Source organism: Thunnus maccoyii, chromosome 14 (assembly GCF_910596095.1).
Source record: "Thunnus maccoyii chromosome 14, fThuMac1.1, whole genome shotgun sequence".
NCBI classification, from domain to species: Eukaryota; Metazoa; Chordata; class Actinopteri; order Scombriformes; family Scombridae; genus Thunnus; species Thunnus maccoyii.
In genome coordinates this window covers 19,013,567-19,032,127 of record NC_056546.1, presented here as the reverse complement: position 1 = coordinate 19,032,127, position 18,561 = coordinate 19,013,567, and the positions used below count along the sequence as shown (strand labels likewise).

The window sequence follows — 18,561 nt, the reverse complement described above, 5'->3', positions numbered from 1 at the left end:
TCCCATCCCTTAAAAATAAAACTGCTTCCTACTACCTTTTGATGATTCTGTCATTCCACAGAAGGTGGGTGCCAGGGCTTAAGGAACTCCTTAATAAACACCTCCCTACAAGTCATTTTCATGCACACAACCCAAAGGGCTATATGCAGGTTGAGATAAGAGCTACCTCATTCTATTGCTGTTGGATTCAAAGCTGTACAGATGTGGAAGCACCACTGATACTAGACAATATTTCCTCTGTTTAATCCCCGGAAAATCTGTTCAAGAAACCAAGAAGAGTGGCAGCAAACATCTATCCTTTGCTTTGTGTGGAGTTCATGAACGGTATGTTCTCCATGCAGAACATGGAGCTATTGTCTATTTTACCAAGCTCACCACTAAACAAAGGCGGCAAAATTGCAATGAAACACTTGGGAATAGGAAACATGTATTCAAATGTTAATGTTCAGCCCAGCTGTCAGACTTCAAAGTTTTCATTTCGCATGGAATACAATAGGGAGCCGGTATATAATTTATCTCCATTTTCCACCTCTTTGTCCTGCTGCTTGTGAAATGCCTCTAAAAGAAAGTGATAAATGTTATAAACAGCACACATTATACATGCCCTGAATACTGACTTAATATTCGCCAATCAAATGCCTCTGTCAAGGAGAAAGGCAAGCAGAGAGCCACCTATGCCCCTGCTGACAGGTGGGCTGGGCACTATGAAGTTACTGCTGAGAGGATGTGGGTTATCTGTGAAGGGACAACTGTGTAGCTTTTTACGTGGGGCCATATGACAGGTGGGATCTTGACAGGGGAGAGAGGCAATCAGTCTCTTCATCAATCCCTGTCTTCTAACTCAAGCTCTGACAGCTGGTGTGACACCTACTGTTGCCCTTGCCTGATGGGTGGTCCCCTTTCTGCCTCAATCAAAGGTGACACACATCAACTCAACCTACATACATTGAAAGATCCAGCTGTTTAAACACTGATCCTGATCTATGTATGATGAGAAAAAATGGTGACCAGATGTGCCTCCAGAGGAAGGCTTTGCTACAGTGCATTCATTAAAGACACATACTAGATCCAGGAGTATAAGAATACCAGCATGACGCATTGTCCTTGTAAGTAACAGTCTTGCCTTCATTGAACTTGAGCATTAGCACAGAGATGCATCCTTAAGAGTTCAAGATGGGCTGTGCTCTTGGCATCAGGTGTGCAGTTGGTTAAGATGCAAAACTATCAATTTTTAAAATTCTTTATTCTGGACACTTGCTGTTTTTTTTGAAGTGATGTATTTTTCTCTCAGCAATTCCAGGGGCCTCCCAATTTTATATTCAAGACACTGAAAGAGGCAGTTCACCCAAATAACATAAAAAAACAAACCAAAAAAATAAATTCTCAGTTACCTTCATGGTATCTAGATGTGGTATAATTTCAGTTTATTTTCAGAGGTTTTATATTACCACTTTAAAGAGGTACTACAGCAAATTAGTATTCAACACCAATAAGGTTGGGAGAATCACAAAAGACAGATTTTTAAAAAGACGAAATCAAAATGGAAGCATTAGATATCAAGATATCCCTAGAATCGGTCAAGCTCCAAACATGCTGGATCCTACATTTCCCACAACTCACCCAATAGCATCTTTTTTTGGACCCTCCTTACCTGGTAATTTCCTACTTTCAAAATCTATGCCCACAGTTTGGAAAGTGTTTGTATTAAAAATGTGTATTCTTCAAGTCCAAGTTGGAATAACCCCAATGCCGTCACTATGACATCAGTGGGGTTATTTCCTCAGACTTGGCAATGCTCCTCCCCGAGCCATAGAAGACATAACTACTTGTTTTCACAGGCTGAGTAGTATCCACACAAGTAAACTGACCTCATTTGCACAATCAGTGGAGTGCCTTTTGAAAACCAGTTAATTGATGAAAACTTTCACTATTTTCAGTATCTGTCTACCTTCATTAGAAAGTTACACATCAAACTGCATTGATTGCACCCATTCAAGAGGGAGACTGTGTCCCATCCCAAATATTAACTAACCGTAGCTAACACTAGACTGCTAATATGTATTTTGCATTCTGTTCCTGCCTTTAAACCAGCTTTACTTTGGCAACAGCACTTTTGGCTGAGTACATCACAGTAAGTTGTGTTTCAACAAGCAACACAACAGTCCTGTCCTTTTTGAATTATATGTACTGCACGTGGACTCAGAGCAAACTAGATTACATCAAATAGTCTTAATGAAAAACTTTCATTGGATTGTCTACAGGAGTGCTGCATTGACATTATAGAGGCATCTGTAGAATATTAAAAAAAATAGATTCAGCGTTACTCAGTCTGTACAGTCACTGCAATAGGGTTTGAATGCTGGAAACATCTCAGCTTTTAATGTTGAATTTGAAAACCCATTAGCCTGCTGAAATACCATCAAAGAAAGCATAAGAACAAAGGCTCATGATAGCTTGCTCATGTGGCAATCAGGCCATTGATGTTTCTTTCAAAGGTCAAGTACAAATCTCTAATGGCTTTCCTGTCTTTCCACCTGCAGATGGTCTACCTGCTCTGTCTTTCTCCATCAGCTCCTTGACCTTGATTGGCATGCTGGCAGTGATCACTTACACGGTGAGTTTGGACCTCAGACAAATGGTTGATGTTGTTTCATGTGTTCAGTGGAGCTGTATCTCCACAGCAATTAAGGTTCTTAATTTGTAAATCATCCAATGGGATGATTTCCAAAGCCTGGTAGTCTGTAGTTTAATAGGACCTGTGCTTATTGAGACATTAAACATATCGAATGTATGTTTTGAGGTACAAAGAAAGACAGAATTGAATAATTTTCCTTTTGTCAGATTTACCTAACATGTTTTTTCACTGGAAATGTCATGCTTGATAATGCACGTGTTTGTAAAATGTTCTTTGAGGAGAGTGCAGTGTCTTAAAGTTTTGTATGTGCAGATGGTTTCCCATTATCTTGGTTGAGATGAACCTAGTGATGGAGTGGCCTCTCAGTATTAGTAATGCCTTGTGATTCTAAAGCTCTTCCATTCAGTTGCTCAAATTGCTCAGACTGCTGTCTTTCACTTGAGCATCCGGGACTTTTGCATGATGTATGTGCACCCTCCACCGGCTTATCAACCACTTATCTGCTGTCTATTTATATATATATAGATCTACCTCAGTGTCCATTAATATATGCCTATATTTTGATTCCCTCAGCATTCTGCAGTTTTTCATTTTTTCCTAGATTAGAAAAATTGACTGTGCTGTAACACTTGTTAATGCTGTCCATTTTTCATAGTTGTTATCTTGGTAACTAGACTGTGAATATTCCCTGGAGGTGGTGGCTCTGGTGTCAGGATGGGAGAAACACAGAATAGTGCCTACTGGGGAAAAATACACACAAAAAAACTACTAGGGTTTCAACCCAGGGAGTCAGAGTAAAAGTGACAGCCAACCCCAATCTATCCAGTTTCTGTTGAGCTCAAAGAGTCCTATTTGACCTATTTGACAAATTACACAACAATTGAATGTGGAGCTCTTAATGAGTAATACACAACCTAGTCAAGTATGTTATAAAACCAATCTCCCTTTAACATCTTATAATCCATCTCAGCTGGGATTTCATCCACTGCTCTCTCGCTTTGCTTCTCACAGTTCTCTAAAGAGTGGATAATTACATAGTACATTTAGAGGGTGAAAGTGTGTTCAGATTTGCACTGACCCCATGTTGCTATGGACTCTGCGAATGCCCTGTGGAATTCAGAACTCCCAGTGTGTCTTTGTTTTTGATGTTCCTTGTTTTGATGAAGTCAATCAAAGAAATCATCCCTGTAGGCAACATCAGCAGCTGCCCCTGCCTCTTTTATTCTCACAGACACAAACACAGAAGCTCTTCTTATCTCACTTTTTATTCTTTCATTTACTTTATTCTCTCTCCCTTCCTAACCTTATCCACAAGCAACAATACTCTTCTTGGTGTCAACTTACCCATATTTGCAAAGAGCTGTGTGATTTATCCTTCTTTACCATGTGTTACTATTAAGCCTGATTTACTTAATGGAAGCTAAGTGATGGGCTCCATAAGTAGCGGAAATGTTGTCTGTGACTCCTGGGCTAATTTATCACTACTCTTTGTGCAGGAATAGCCACCCCACCTTAATGTAAACAACTCTTTGATGTAAACAGTATATAACACTGCAGCCTAGTGCACATTATAGCTTACAAGTGCAAGCTATAGTTTTGACTGCTTTCTCTGGTGCACACTAATTTATACTCTCTGTGTTTTCTGGTTAGATCAGGTTTGGCATCTGTCTACCTTTCCACTAAACTAAACCAATGCTTTAAACAGTATTTTTGGCATCTTTTGCCTTTATTAGACAGAAGCAGTAGAGAGATGACAGGAAATGAGGGAGAGAGAGATGCATCAAAGGTCTTTGGCCCATGGTTGGCATCCCACCCTCCAAGCCATGGGGGTGTGCCTGCTTTAAACAGTGTAAATATAAAATGTTTGTAATGGTAAAATAGTAAATAGTGTAATAAATCCACCACTGATGATAAACAGTTTTATTGTTCTGGTACAGTTACAGACTGCAGTATATTACATTAAGCTTGATTTAAGAGGAGATTATACTCAAATTCAGGTCTGTTTAATTTTCCAAGTCTATATTCCTGACATACCATAGATATAATCTTTTGTGTACTGTTGAATTAAGAGACTATACTTTTAAGAGGACTCAGCAAGTTAATTTAAAATAGCTAACTAGCATTGCATTGGACTTGAGATGATAGTCATAGTTACTTCATCCTCAAGCGGTCACTTTGTGTGTTGTGGATTTAATTTAATAACGCAAATTTATAATTTAGGGTAAATTTCCTCCACATTTCCTGGAATATTTGTGTATACATATTCCCTTTATATTATGCCCCACTCTGTTTGATTGTACCCAGTAGTGATGACAGGGGACCGATCAGGCAGATCTCAAAGCTCATGTATCATGTGAAGTCCTCTGGCTTTATTTAAAAGCTTGGCTAGCATAGTGACTTATGGCTCTCATGACTGTCTCTTGCTCTTAAATTGCTAGCCTTAAAATGCTGATGCTGATCTAAAGTTGGGAGGATTAATTTATGTTGATCTAATCACAGGCCCCAAGATTAACCTGGAAAGATCGGGGTCTCTAAGGGAATCAGGGTTTTTTTTTGTCCAGTGTTTCCCCTCGGGGAACTCAGCAGCCACACGTTCCTCTGCTCACTGTTTCTCTGTTTAGTGTCTTCAGGTTAGGCTAACCAACTGTAGCTAACTTTGGAGCTAACCCCCTTCATTTATCCAGCAGTTAGGGAAACAAAAGATGAGACTTTTCTTTGTCTCGACAAGCTGCAGCATTTATTAACTGACACACTGTAGCCTTGACTGTACATTTATGGCCAGATTGACAACTTACTGCTAACCTTTTCCTCCTCCTTTTCCTCTTAACCTTCTGTTCTCAATGCACACCACCTCACTTAGTGCAATCATCCGTTCCCATGGTTTCTCATACCATTGCTATGCTGACGATACCCAGCTCTTCCTATCATTCCCGCTGGAAGACCACACAGTCTCAGCTTGGATCTCGTCATGCCTTGTAGATATCTGTGCATGGATGAAAGAACGCCCTCTGTTTAACCTCTTTAAGACCGAGCTCCTTGTCATCCCAGCTAGTCCCTCTATACAACAGCAGATCAGTATCCAGCTTGAATTAACCCAACTTGTGCCCACAAAGTCTGCCCAAAGCTTGTTTTTCCTGACTAGATCATTGCTTGTGTTGTACCAACTCTCAGATGCACGTTGCTTTGGATAAAATGGTTGGTTAAGATTAAATTATGCCTCTTAAAATGAATGTATGTATCCTTTTCTCTCTTTTATTAAGCATGAGCCTGCCATGCAAAAGACACCACTAATTGTCATAGTCCTTTAACCTCACAGTTACACATATGAAGCAGGCATACTGCCTGCAAGTAGAGAAGAGGTAAGACAATGTCTTTAGAAACCTAGAGGAACATTCTGAATGTTGGAGGCAGTCTGGGAAGCCTGTCAGTCAACCAAGGCAGGTCTGTTCATAAAAAAATAATGCTAGTTGGATTTATTTTAGTAAAAGAATGGGTTAAAATTGCTGTGCATTTAAAAGAACTTTTTAAAATGTTACATTCACACTCATTGCTCCTCAGGCAAACGTATATTGCTTAAATCACTATTTAGACCTCCACCTGGCCCATATTTAAGTCATTTTAGGCATTAAAAGTAATTTTATGCAATTTTCAAAAATTGTCAATGAAAATTTGCAAATGAGGCCACTAGACTTTAGTGAATGCCTTCTCTGCAGGGAGACAGAACAACAGATGGTGGTTTATTGCATCTGTTATGACCCATAACAAAGCCAAACTGGTCCACCAAGATGACATCTAGAAGAATGTGGTCTAAGCTTTTAGCCAAAAGCTGTTCTATAAGTTTTCAGTCTACGTCCATCCGCTGGTCAGCCCTGTTTCAATATCAAGGATATGTTAGTAACCACCATAGTACCCAGATTCAGGAGGGTAACATAGCAGTCAGGTCACATAGCAGGCTCTGAAAATAATTATAAAACTTAAGAGTCAGGCTGTCAGGGCAAGGGGCCATATTGTTTTGCTGGCCAATAATTGCCACTTCCCTGCTCTTGCATCGTAGGCTTGTTGAACATTCATTCTACTCTTGCAGTGTTTGAGGAAGATCAGCAGCTGATGAGAATTTTTGCATTCAAGCTTTACATTAAAAGTTTCTCTCAGATTTGTGCAAAAATTTAATAAACTTTAGAAATATCTGTTAATGTCTCTACTATAACACCTGATTCATCTTTAATGGCTGGCAGTCTGCTTTTTTCCTAGTGAAATATTTGCTCAGTTTATCAATAAACACATACATCTGATGCTTGCTAAAGAGAATACATTTCCCAGCTGTCTTTGAGTTATCAAAGTGGCATCTATTTAGAGTGTCAGGTTATCTAAAGGGTTGGCAACTAACTCTCTCTGGAGCCTTTCTTTAGATCTTTATCCATGCTAGGGGCATGGCTTTGAGGGATGGCAATGTTGGTTTGTCTGTCCACCACTTTGTTCCATACCGAAATATCTATATAGTATTTGACAGTATTCCCATTAAATTTTTGAACAGATATTTATGGTCCCCAGAATCGTAATCCCACTGATTTTGGTTTTCTCTGACTTAACTTTTAGCGCCACCAACAGATTAGCACTTTTGGCTTCCATTGTTTACAACATAATGTCTGCCCATGACATGTAGACTACAGCGCAAGTTTGTGTACTTTGTCTCTCTATGGTATAAGACTGGCACTCAGCCTGCCAGCTGTTGTCCATCAAACGCAGACACCAGCAAGCCCTTCTAGCTGTCTGAAAGAAAAAGGAACATTTCTGATATTCCCGAAATACCTTTTTTCTTCCTTTTAATAATACAAAACTGTTAAAAATACATAAAAAATGAAAAATGTGATTTCAGTTGGACTTAAAACTATTTTGTGAAATATTGAATGAACCCGTTGTTCTGAAGAAGATTATTTTTTAATAAATCACTGCGGACAATGCTTTATGTTACACTTGTCCTGAAATATTGGTGAACAGTCAGATATAAAGATGTTAACAACTGAGCAAGAGATCACTCTGTGGAAGGCCTAAAAAAACAGTTATCAAGGCTGATTTGTTGACTATAGAATAAAAAATATACTGTATGTCAAAGATGATCTATTTTTCTATAGAGCCCCATTGTGTACGGAGTCTAGTAAAGACCGCCCAAGCTCTGCACCATATCTGCGGCCCTACGCCCCTTTTTGTGATTTCCTGAAACTAAATTTTTAGATGAAACATTAAACTATAATTTAATGTTTAAATATGAGTGTGTCACTTAAGGTTACAACTGGATCAAACCATAATGCACCCCCTTTTCAGTCCTGACCTCTGTTATTAACAGTTATGGCCTTAAGAATTAAGGATGCAATGACTCAACTCCTGCATGTCAAGTGGAATAAAATACCTGACAAATCCAGTCACTTTTTAATTTAAAATTCTCATTATTACATAGGTGAGACTCCCCTCCAGAAACAAATGAAGAATTTACTACAAAGATAACATGCATCTCAGCTTTTCTGAATAAAAACTCTAGATATATTCATACAATTGCAAATGCTCATGAGAAAATACAACACAACATCTTAGAAAACAGCTAATGTCCATTGACAGAACAAAGAGCTGTGGCTTACCTCAAAGAGAACATATATCATTAGGCTGTAATACCAAACTCTTGAATCAACACAACGTCCATCGTGGATGGATGGTCTGGGTTTTGTTTTGTTTTTTTCTTCCCAAAGGATTGCGTTACTTGACCCAAAAGTGATAGACTTGATAATCATAGTTGTCTGCTGTGAAGGAGGTGTGCTAGGTCTAGCAACAGGAAGCTCTTACCAAACAAGCAGTCATACACTTGGCCCCTCTAAATTTTTAGTGATCCCAAACACTTCAATTTTGGTTGTTTTCATTCAGTACCTCACACTTGGTCTTAAACATGGCAACATGCTATCGATATCTTGCAGTGAAGTTCCAAGAAAAAAACAAATGAAACCATAAAAAGACTATAAAGTGCTCATGGTACAGTGAGTCACATTTCCAGCAGATCTGATTAGCTTGGCTATGGAGGAGAGGGGTGGTTCTTCATCTTACATGCTGTCGCCATTTTGAGATGGCTGAGATTATATAGCACATGTGTCACATATAATGCTTTGGGAACCTTTTCTCAGATCTGCAAATGTACCAACAATCAGAAAATGCACTGGAGAGTGACGGGCTTAGGCTATTTTCTGTTAGATTTTAGTTCTAAATGTAAAACACATATTTAGAAAATTACTAGTGAAATACCACAGCTGACTGAATTTTAAAACAATTCATCAAAACATTATGCTCCACTGCCGGAAAACAGCCTAAAAATTGCCAAAGGCAACAATTTGTGATCATCCCTCGAGTTATCAATCAGTCAATGGATCGTCAGTCAGCACAACCCTAGTACAGACTTCTTAATCTGGATACACAGAAAATATGAGAAGGCACAGTAAAAGTTTTATGAAAGTTTTCTGAGTGGTGAAGGGACGCTTTTGTTACCCTTATGACCTTTAATCACACTTAAATTTTCAGTATAGACAGACACACGAATAAAGCTTTCCTGAATCAGGTTTGTGGAGCTTGTGATGCTCCAACCAGCCAAACAGTATTAGGGCAACCAACATATGTGGTAGTTCTACCGAACCTGCAGGATTTATGGGAATGTGTATGTGTTAGGTTTTACAGTTTGAAATACCATTAGCTTGGTTAATGAATTATCTCAAAGCCAACTTGTGTAATGCACCTGTATCCTGAGTAGTTTTAATTAGCTTGGTTATACTGGATTGGCCTCTTTATTAAAAGGTATTGAGAATGTAGGGGGGGACCTCCTCTCCCTCCTCCCTTTTGGCTCCACTATCACAAGTAGAAAGAGCAACAAAGAGGAGGCTTGTGTAGGAGACCTATGTCCACCTAGTTCTCCCTCTTCCCACTCAGCAGTCACATGACTCTCTCTGAATGATTTCAGCCAGTAACTCCCCCCTCATCCAACCCACACATAGAGTCACACACACGCTCTCATCCACCCTGCCGTAAGCTATTTCTGGTTATTATTGACCACGGTGGGTTTTAAAATAACTTTAATGAGCATGCATGATTATGTGTGAACTAAAAATGTACACTCCAGCAGAGGGACACCTGGGTTTTTTCCCCTTTTACATTTCTCTCATGTAGTTGCACATTTGAGGGGAAGGGAAATGTTTCTCTTGGGATCTGGGACAGGTTTTCCTTTTATGAGTGTGTTTGATATTCGGGACATGCTCCGGCCTTAAGAGCTCCATGATTCATTGCAGGAGGCGACATTCGCCCGTAGCAGAGATCCACAGCAGAGACTAATAATAGTCTAGCCTGACTTAGTATCCCATGCGACTCTCTTAATGCTACCTAACACTCAGAAACTAGTAAAAGTTGTTTTTAAAAAATATAGGCTCTGACGTTTCCCCACTTGAAAAATAGAAGAAAGAGGGCAGCATTTTTTGACAGGGCTGGAAGAATCTTTGCACAGAAGGACCCTTTGTTTTATTATGAACCCATAAAATGGCACTCCACCAAGTTGGTAAAAGCATGGCACAGGGAGAGCAAGAAAGCACATGTCTGCTGCTGTTATTTTTATTTTTATTGATTGGTCTGTTTCCTGGTATTAGAGATGTCCCTCTTTTTTAATTAAAGTTCAAACATCCCTTCAGACTATTAAAGCCCACTGATTAAAGTATTAAAAAGTGCCTTTTTAATTTTGTGCACGTATTCTATCTTTCTCTTCCTTTTCTATCACTGCCTATATTTGTATATGTCTTTCTGTATGTGTCTGTCATTGTTTATTATGTATGTACTGCATGTATTTTAAAAAAAGGAGAACTAGTGTTGATGTGTACCATCAAGGTACCATCAATTTCATTCAACATTGATGGTACCTTGTTGCCCACATCTCTAACACAGATTTCTCTCCCTAAAATTCTACTCAAAAAAAATTTCATCAAATCCTGGATAGAGGATAGTGCTGTCACATGGGGGCACTGTTAAGCTGTAAATTGCATCAGGGTGATATAAGGCAGTGATATCCACACAAAATGGTTGCAGCAAATTCACCAATAAACCCCAGCACAATTATAGATTCCACCATTTTAATCTTTTTTCCTCTACCAAAAATGACATAGCCTGGGAGGCCAGGAACTATATGATTTGCTGTGTGTGTGTGTGTGTTTGCTTACCCTCATTTAACTGTTGTTGTGTTCCACATTGTGATGGGTTTGTCATCAGGCAGGGGTGTGTATGTGTGGGTGGATGCACGTGTCATGTGTACCATCCGGCTCTGACAATAATGTGTGATTATAATGGTAGTTTTGCACTATCTTTCAGGCATACGGTATGTCTGTACTGCCTTTGAATCTGATAAAAGGCACACGGAGTGTGGTGTATGAACGCCTGGAGAACACAGAGGACATTGATGATGTTGAGCATCAGATAGAAAAGCTGAAATCCAAGGTTGGTCTCACCAATGACACAAGGCACAGGCATATGTCCCATAAACACATAGTGTAAATTATCTGCAAGTCATCGAATAACTTCATGGAACAAAACCTAGAAGTGCACTGAGGGTTTAATCGTACATTCACTGAAAGGTACACATCATAGCCTCCAGCTGATCAGTCCCTCCTCCTTATCCTTCTGCCATGCCCCTGTGTCTTTGCATGCAATTATGGATGGTTGGCATTGTCCTTATCAACCAACCTCTCAAATGCAGGCAGCACAAACAGGGAAACATGAGTGAAGACATCAATTAGTTGCTAATAGTTGCCAATGGCAACGTGAAGTTGAACACAAAAGACCAGTGTAGTCATTATTCCTCCTCTGTCTTCTGCTTAGATATATTTACTGAAACACAGGTATTGCTTTATTAAAGATAACATGCACACTAGATAATGATAAAAACTAAAGTGAAAGTAAAGATTGAACGCACACAACATCAAGAGTTTGCTTCAATAATTGTATGAAAATAGTCTCATTTTCTGAGCCTGATGGTAGACAAACTGTTACTGTTTTTTTTCCTGACATTTACTGTTATTTTTCAAACTTATGACATTGTAGCACTGATTATTTACTGGCAGATGAATTATACCTGAATCTTTTGACCACAGTGTTTTAATACTTCAAATATCAACCCACTGACATAGTAACTCCCCAAGAACATGTTAATTATATTTTTAAATATCAAGTTATTATTGTTAAATATTTTTGTTAGTCACTGGGTCAGTTACTTATGTTTTACCTTAATTACCCTGTTAAAGTTTCCAACTTTGCCATGTCAGAAGTGAACATACATACACTCATGTTTAGTTATTGATTTGTGTGTTGTTTGTCGGTCAGTGTAAAGATGGACGTCCGCTGTCTTCGAGGGACAGACACAACCTGCAGGAGCTAGAGGGCAAACTGCAGGTCCTCCAGCGCAGGGGGAGACACCTGGAAATTGCAGAGAGGAACTGCTGCACTAAAGTGGGCAGTGCTCTCAGACCTTTCAAGGTGAGTCTGCATTATGGAATTAGGTCCTATTCGCAGAGGTAAATTATATGTTCAGATAAGGACTGTATAGTAAACAAAGATGCATCCTCTTCCAGTGTCTGTATTAATACATTGGGTGTGATGATTTAGCCTGATATACTGTATGTATCCTGGCCTAATTGTCATTGTTGTATAATTGATTTTTTAGGTAGGTAAGGTTTATACCATGGCTAATTTTATGTTTCTTTACTTAATAGTTGTGTAATTTAAAAAAAAATGTTTGGTCAAAGAGCATGTCTTAATTTATTTCTGCCAACTTCAAAATCCTTCCCTCTGTTTCCTTGTGCTCAAGTTCTAATCTGGACTGCTCTAGATTTACTTTTAGTTCTACTTTACACAACTGCATATTTACTCGATTCCCATGGGTAGTCTCTTCACCTAATTTACTCTGAAGTCTCTCAGGGAGTCTCACATTTCTCAGGCAGGATCTCATCGTTCCCCAGGGATAAACCAAAGCAACCACAAACTTGTCTTTGATTTTACTTTTTTGGGTTGGGCAACCATTACCTGGACCTTTGTATTTGCAGTTTTAGTAACAGTGTTACCATATGCAACTTTGCCCAAAGGGTGGTGGGAATGGAGGGGGGTTACAACACCACTTGTCTAAGGCTTAAACAACTGCCATAACATTACTTCCCAGTCAAAGCAAACAAGTGCGTCATCTTGAGAGGCGATGTCATGCTTAGGAGGCAGCAAATGGAAACATATGTCTCTAAAAAACATATCTGTCAGGAGTTGTAGCATCTTCAGTTGTCCATGGGCATATACTATATACTGAAGGTTTATATACAGTACCAGTCTAAAGTTTAGACATACCCACTCATTCGTGTTTTTTATTTATTTATTTATTTTTAATTTTTGCTATTTTCTACATTGTTTAACCATACTGAAGATTCAAAACTATGAAATAACACATATGGAACTATGTGGCAAACAAAATAAAAGTGTAAACAAAGCAAAAGATATTTCATATTTTAGATTCCTCAAAGTAGCCACCTTTTTCTTTGATGACAGCACCCAAACCGTCTCAGTTGGGTTTAGGTCGGGTGATTGTGGAAGCCAGGTCATCTGATGCAGCACTCTATCGCTCTGCTTATTGATCATATAGCCCTTCTATTAACCTGGAGGTGTGTCTTGGGTCATTGTCCTCTTGAAAAACTATTGATGGTCCCACTAAGGACAAACCAGATGGGATGGAATTTTGCTGCTTGTTGTGGTAGCCATGCTGGTTAAGTGTGCCTTGAATTCTGAATAAATCTCCAATAGTGTAACTAGCAAAGCCCCCTCACACCATCACACCTCCTCCTCCATGCTTCACGGTGGGAACCACACATGCAGATACCATCCGTTCACCTTCTCTGCGTCTCACAAAGACACAGTGGTTAGAATCAAAAATCTCAAATTTGGACTCATCAGACCAAATTACAGATTTCCACTGGTCTAATGTCCATACCTTGTGTTTCTTGGCCCAAACAATTCTCTTTTTCTTATTGGTCTCTCTCAGTAGTGGATTCTTTGCAGCAATTCGACCATGAAGACCTGATTCATGCAGTCTCTTCCAAACAGCTGATGTTGAGATGTGTCTGCTACTTGATCTCTGGGAAGCATTGTTGTGGGCTCTAATCTGAGGTGTTGTTAACTGGCAATTTCTGAGGCTGGTAACGTTAATGAATTTATCCTCTGCAGCAGAGGCAATTCTTGATCTTCCTTTCCCGGGGCAGTTCTCATGAGAGCCAGTTTCATCATAGCATTTGATGGTTTTTGCGACTGCACTAGAAGAAAGAAAAGTTCTTGAAAATTTCCAGATTGACTGACCTTCATGACTAATGTAATGATGGGCTGTTGTTTCTCTTTACTTAGCTTGGATTACTACAGTAGTCGAATAGAGCTATTTGCTGTATACCAACACTACCTCGGCACAACACAACTGATGGTCTCAAACACATAAAGAGGGCTAGAAATTCCACCATTTAACTTTTGAAAAGTCACACCTGTTAATTGAAAACCATTTCAGGAATCTCATTTATAAAACAGTTCCAGGATCCATACCAAAAGTGTACATGTGCACAAAAGCCAAAAATGGGGTGCGCCAAAAAAATAATCAGATTTTTAAAATTGTGGCATGCACAAATGCAAGCATTTTTCCCTTTATAAATTACAATCAGCTTGAAAATGTGGGCACATGGACGAACCTCATATTCCACCTCCTACACTCCCATAATTAACCATAAATGATCAATGCAAAAGCCTTCATGACTATTGATGTACATGTTGTTCCTGTGGAGAACGGCAGCAGTAACAGAAGAAAGTTTGAGAGGCTGCAGCAGCTGTTAATGCAGTGGGTGCAACAAACTAAACAGTTCTCGAAATTGAGCAAAGTGGTCAGACATGAAGGTAGATGCCAAGAAGTGCATTGCTGCACACTTTCAGGGTATGTACTAGTTGAGGCATGGGGACACTGAAGCTCACCACTTGGTATTTGTTAAGCATCTACTGTATACAGACACATATATGACTGATGAGACCACAAACTCAATATCTTAAATACAATGAACACTGTATTCATTTATATTTACTCCAAAATCCAGCATACAGATGTCTCTTTAATTTACACAGTCCATATATGAGTGGAGGTGGTGACGATGTGTAGGGTGAGGTGACTGGAGAAATGAGAGAGTGTGTGGCAGCCGCTGCGGTGTCTCCAGTGTGTTCTCTATGCCTGACAGCACAGTCTTGTTCACTAAAGTGATTTTACACACAAAAACTATATGAGCACTAAAATCAAACTTGGTTATATATGCACAGTATTAGAAGATATTATTAAAAATCTATTAGCACTTTGTTCTGCAATTCTTTAAAGTTATTTGAAGTCATCTTGGATTTCTACAACTGATGATGATAATTTCATCAGTTAGTTAATGTGGTTGAGGAGAAAAGGAATCAGTATCTTCACGCTTAATATTAGGGAAAGGCAAGCCAGATTTTCCAGAGTTCTGCCACCTGCCACATCCTGGCATTTCAGCAGCTGTGCCGCTCCACATCTGACCACGAGTGTGAGCACCATACAGTCTGGCCCTCTCCTCTGCGCTCTGGGGATTGGGAATGTGATGGTGAGACAACACATTGCACTCAATATTTCATTAATAGTTCAATGATAAATCACAGATATAATTGGTTTATAAAAGATTTGAGTTGGCTTATATCTTTTAAAATTGAAAGGTGCTTATAGAGTAGCTATGGCTCACTACAAGCACAAGCACAAATAACACTGCTGGCTTGAAAGTTTATGATAAAGTGGATCTATAATTAACGTTTGATAATAAGTGAAATTAAATGTGTGAGACGAATCATTATACAATCTGGCTTCAATTCACGACCTCACCATCTGCGTCACCAATTTCCCCTGTCTCCAAAATGTTCATACACATGGGTCAGAGTTTCTGAACAGGTGCCCACATTCAAAACCATGGAAAATCTTAGAATAATGATCATCATAACCAAAATTCCTCCTTGCACAGTTCCTGCTTTAGCTGTTGAACAGATAAGAGAAGAGTAGTGGGACTGGCTGAAAAGCAGTGTAATGATCCACTGAAATGATCACCACACCCTCCTATTTATATTTTATTTTACCCAAGTGTGTGCATAGTACACATGGATGTGCATTACGCTTACATGAACACAGTATCATGTGTACTTGTATGCCCTTATTCTCTTTTCATACATGACTTACCAATGATTCTACACAGTTAAAATAGATCTCATTTTCTTTGTTAAGGACAGGACGAGTTCCATCATCATTCTCCTAGTTCACATTTTACATTCCCACTGCTATTCATTTTCCAGTATTTTACTGCACTGCAGGCATGCACAAACATTTTGAACCAGTGTCTGTAATAGTTTGTCTTGAACCAAGGGGGTTGCTGCTAATGACAGTCCCCAGACTCAAATTTAAACAGTAATGAGTTGTGAGATTTATTTACTGTATTCTCAGGCACTGGTGTAGAGTGATAAGCCAAATTACTGTGATTTCTCCAGAGCAGTGGCACCACTGTTTCTCAAACACATGCTGTCCTTTTTATATCAACCCTGGTGGTAGGCGAAAATGACTTTTTGAATCATAGGAACATACAGTTAAAAAGTCCAGGGACCTCACAAAATTGCTGTTGTGTTTTGATGCTGTCATAAAACAAAGGTAAAGAGGCAATTTTTCCAGCAGGGCTGTATAGATAATGCACAATACTTTGCCATTGTTTTTGTTAAAAACTATTCCACCTTTTCATTTAAGATATGAAAATCCACCTTTTCATGATTCAAAAGCTTTTTTAATATGGCTTCATGCTTAGTATTTTTTTAAGCAGACGATGTGACAAATATCCAATTTTTTAGGCAATCTCTTCTTTTTGCTTTTGTTTGTTTGGGTTACGAGATAAGGGTAGTTTAATCAGTACATTAATATTTTCCTCTGTCTGGCCACCTAACTTTTTAAGTCATTATTTGTATCAAGGCATTATAAACAACAATGGCAAAAAAGTGCGTTGATTATCAGTTTCTTGATTGTAATTGATGCTTTGCCACACTAAGAAATTACATCAAGGGATGTTGTGTCAAAGTTGATTTGGTTGAATCATTGATAATTTTTGTAAGAGCAGATACTGCATTTCCTCATAATCTTTTGCATCTAGGCAATAATATGGATATTTGAGTGGCACTAGCATGCTGGAGTAAGAAAATAATACACTTTTAACTTTACATTTTTTTACATTCAGTTTCATCTGATCACTCTCTTATACTGTGACGTGGCCGGTTTCATGATTAGCTCAGTAATTGATAGTCCGGGACCACAGATAATCATGTTTTGTTATTGTTTTATACACTGTGATAAACCTCAGTAACTGGAACATGTAAAATATATTGTACTATATATTTTGCCATATGTGTTTGACTACTACTAATTTTTTCCCCTTACTTTGGTTGATACAAAATATTGTAGACCTAAAGAACCCTGCAAAGGTGAGCAGTTGAAAGGGTTTATTGCCTTTTTGGCTACCACCCACCTTTTGCCTCCCTGGTTGCAACCTCCCTACTCTGTCTGGGCTGTGCCATTGCTTCCCCCTGTCACAACAGTGCCAAACTGTGGCAGGCCATATGGTCTCTCCTTGACAAAAGACATGACAGAAAGGTTCTATTTGCTAACCCACTAGATGCTTTTGAAAACATACATTTCGCTTTGTTGGGGTTCACTGTGAGTGAAAATCCCTCTGTTGGTTGTAGGTACATATCACTGTTTGATATTGTAATAGATTGTATTGTATTCATTTGTTTTGTCTGTTTTCTGCAGATGTTGTTGGGCATTTTCTTTATCCTGGTTGCACTGCTGTTCACTGTTGCCCTGTTCATTTCAAAGTAAGTCATGATATGTCCTGTGACACCTACATGTTCCCACAATGCAAATTTATGTAATGTATGGCAGGAAGTGTGAAAAAAACGGAACAGTTCTATTGTTATTAACATCGTAATGTTGGAGATACATACTCATATTAAAGTTTCTTTCTGTGTGTTTCAGTTTGGATAAAGCTCTCCACTCCGCTGGCATCAGCTCTGGATTCATAATCTTTGGCACCAACCTAACCAATCCTTTGAATGAACTTCTATTAGCCTTACAACCTGTGAGTGTCCTCTCATCTCTCATGTCGAAAAGATGATTATCCTCAATTAAGATATGCATAAAGCCATATTTTCTTGTTTCCATCATCATTAACCAAAATGAAGCATCATTTAAAAGCTCTGTTCTTGGCCATTCATAAATGCACTTGTAATACTGTTCTAAATATGAAGTGTATGTGCTTCATTGTCGGTCAGCAAAAACACAGTAACAAAGAAACAACAAAGTAAAAACACTTAACGCCATTTAAATATGTCTGATAGGCACCACTTATATTTTACATAACAAAATTACAAAAGGTACATTTTTACCTTTTACAAATTATGCTCATAAATTTATTGTGCATGACATGAACTTCAAAATAATTTAATGTTGCAAGGGAATGAGGCTAGAATTAATTGCAGCATATAACAAGCACAGACCTAACTGTGGTGGAACAATAGATGTTAAATGGCAAGGATAAAGGGTAGTTTCAACAATCATGAGAAAATCATGATGATGATTGTTCGCTAAAAAAGCTAATTATTTAGCTTTACACAATTGGTATTTATTGCATAGCCGTTTATCTGATTCTGAAACCACTCTTTTACAAGGTCATGCACAATAATGCAAAAGTTGTACAGTAAGTTGGCAAAATAAGGAACAACCTGCAACACAATACAGTCTAAAACAATAGCCCTGCATA

The 18,561-nt window shown here is 38.7% G+C and overlaps 1 protein-coding gene across 1 annotated transcript in view; it reads left to right on the top strand.

Moving 5' to 3' along the window:
- The window catches only part of lmbrd1 (LMBR1 domain containing 1), a 67,992-nt gene that overhangs the window by 31,231 nt on the left and 18,200 nt on the right, over positions 1-18,561 (top strand). The window contains exons 7-11 of the mRNA XM_042433666.1: positions 2,541-2,614; positions 11,015-11,140; positions 12,023-12,175; positions 17,553-17,617; positions 17,778-17,880. Of these exons, the coding sequence (XP_042289600.1) occupies positions 2,541-2,614; positions 11,015-11,140; positions 12,023-12,175; positions 17,553-17,617; positions 17,778-17,880 (521 nt within the window). The remainder of the gene's footprint in view (positions 1-2,540; positions 2,615-11,014; positions 11,141-12,022; positions 12,176-17,552; positions 17,618-17,777; positions 17,881-18,561) is intronic.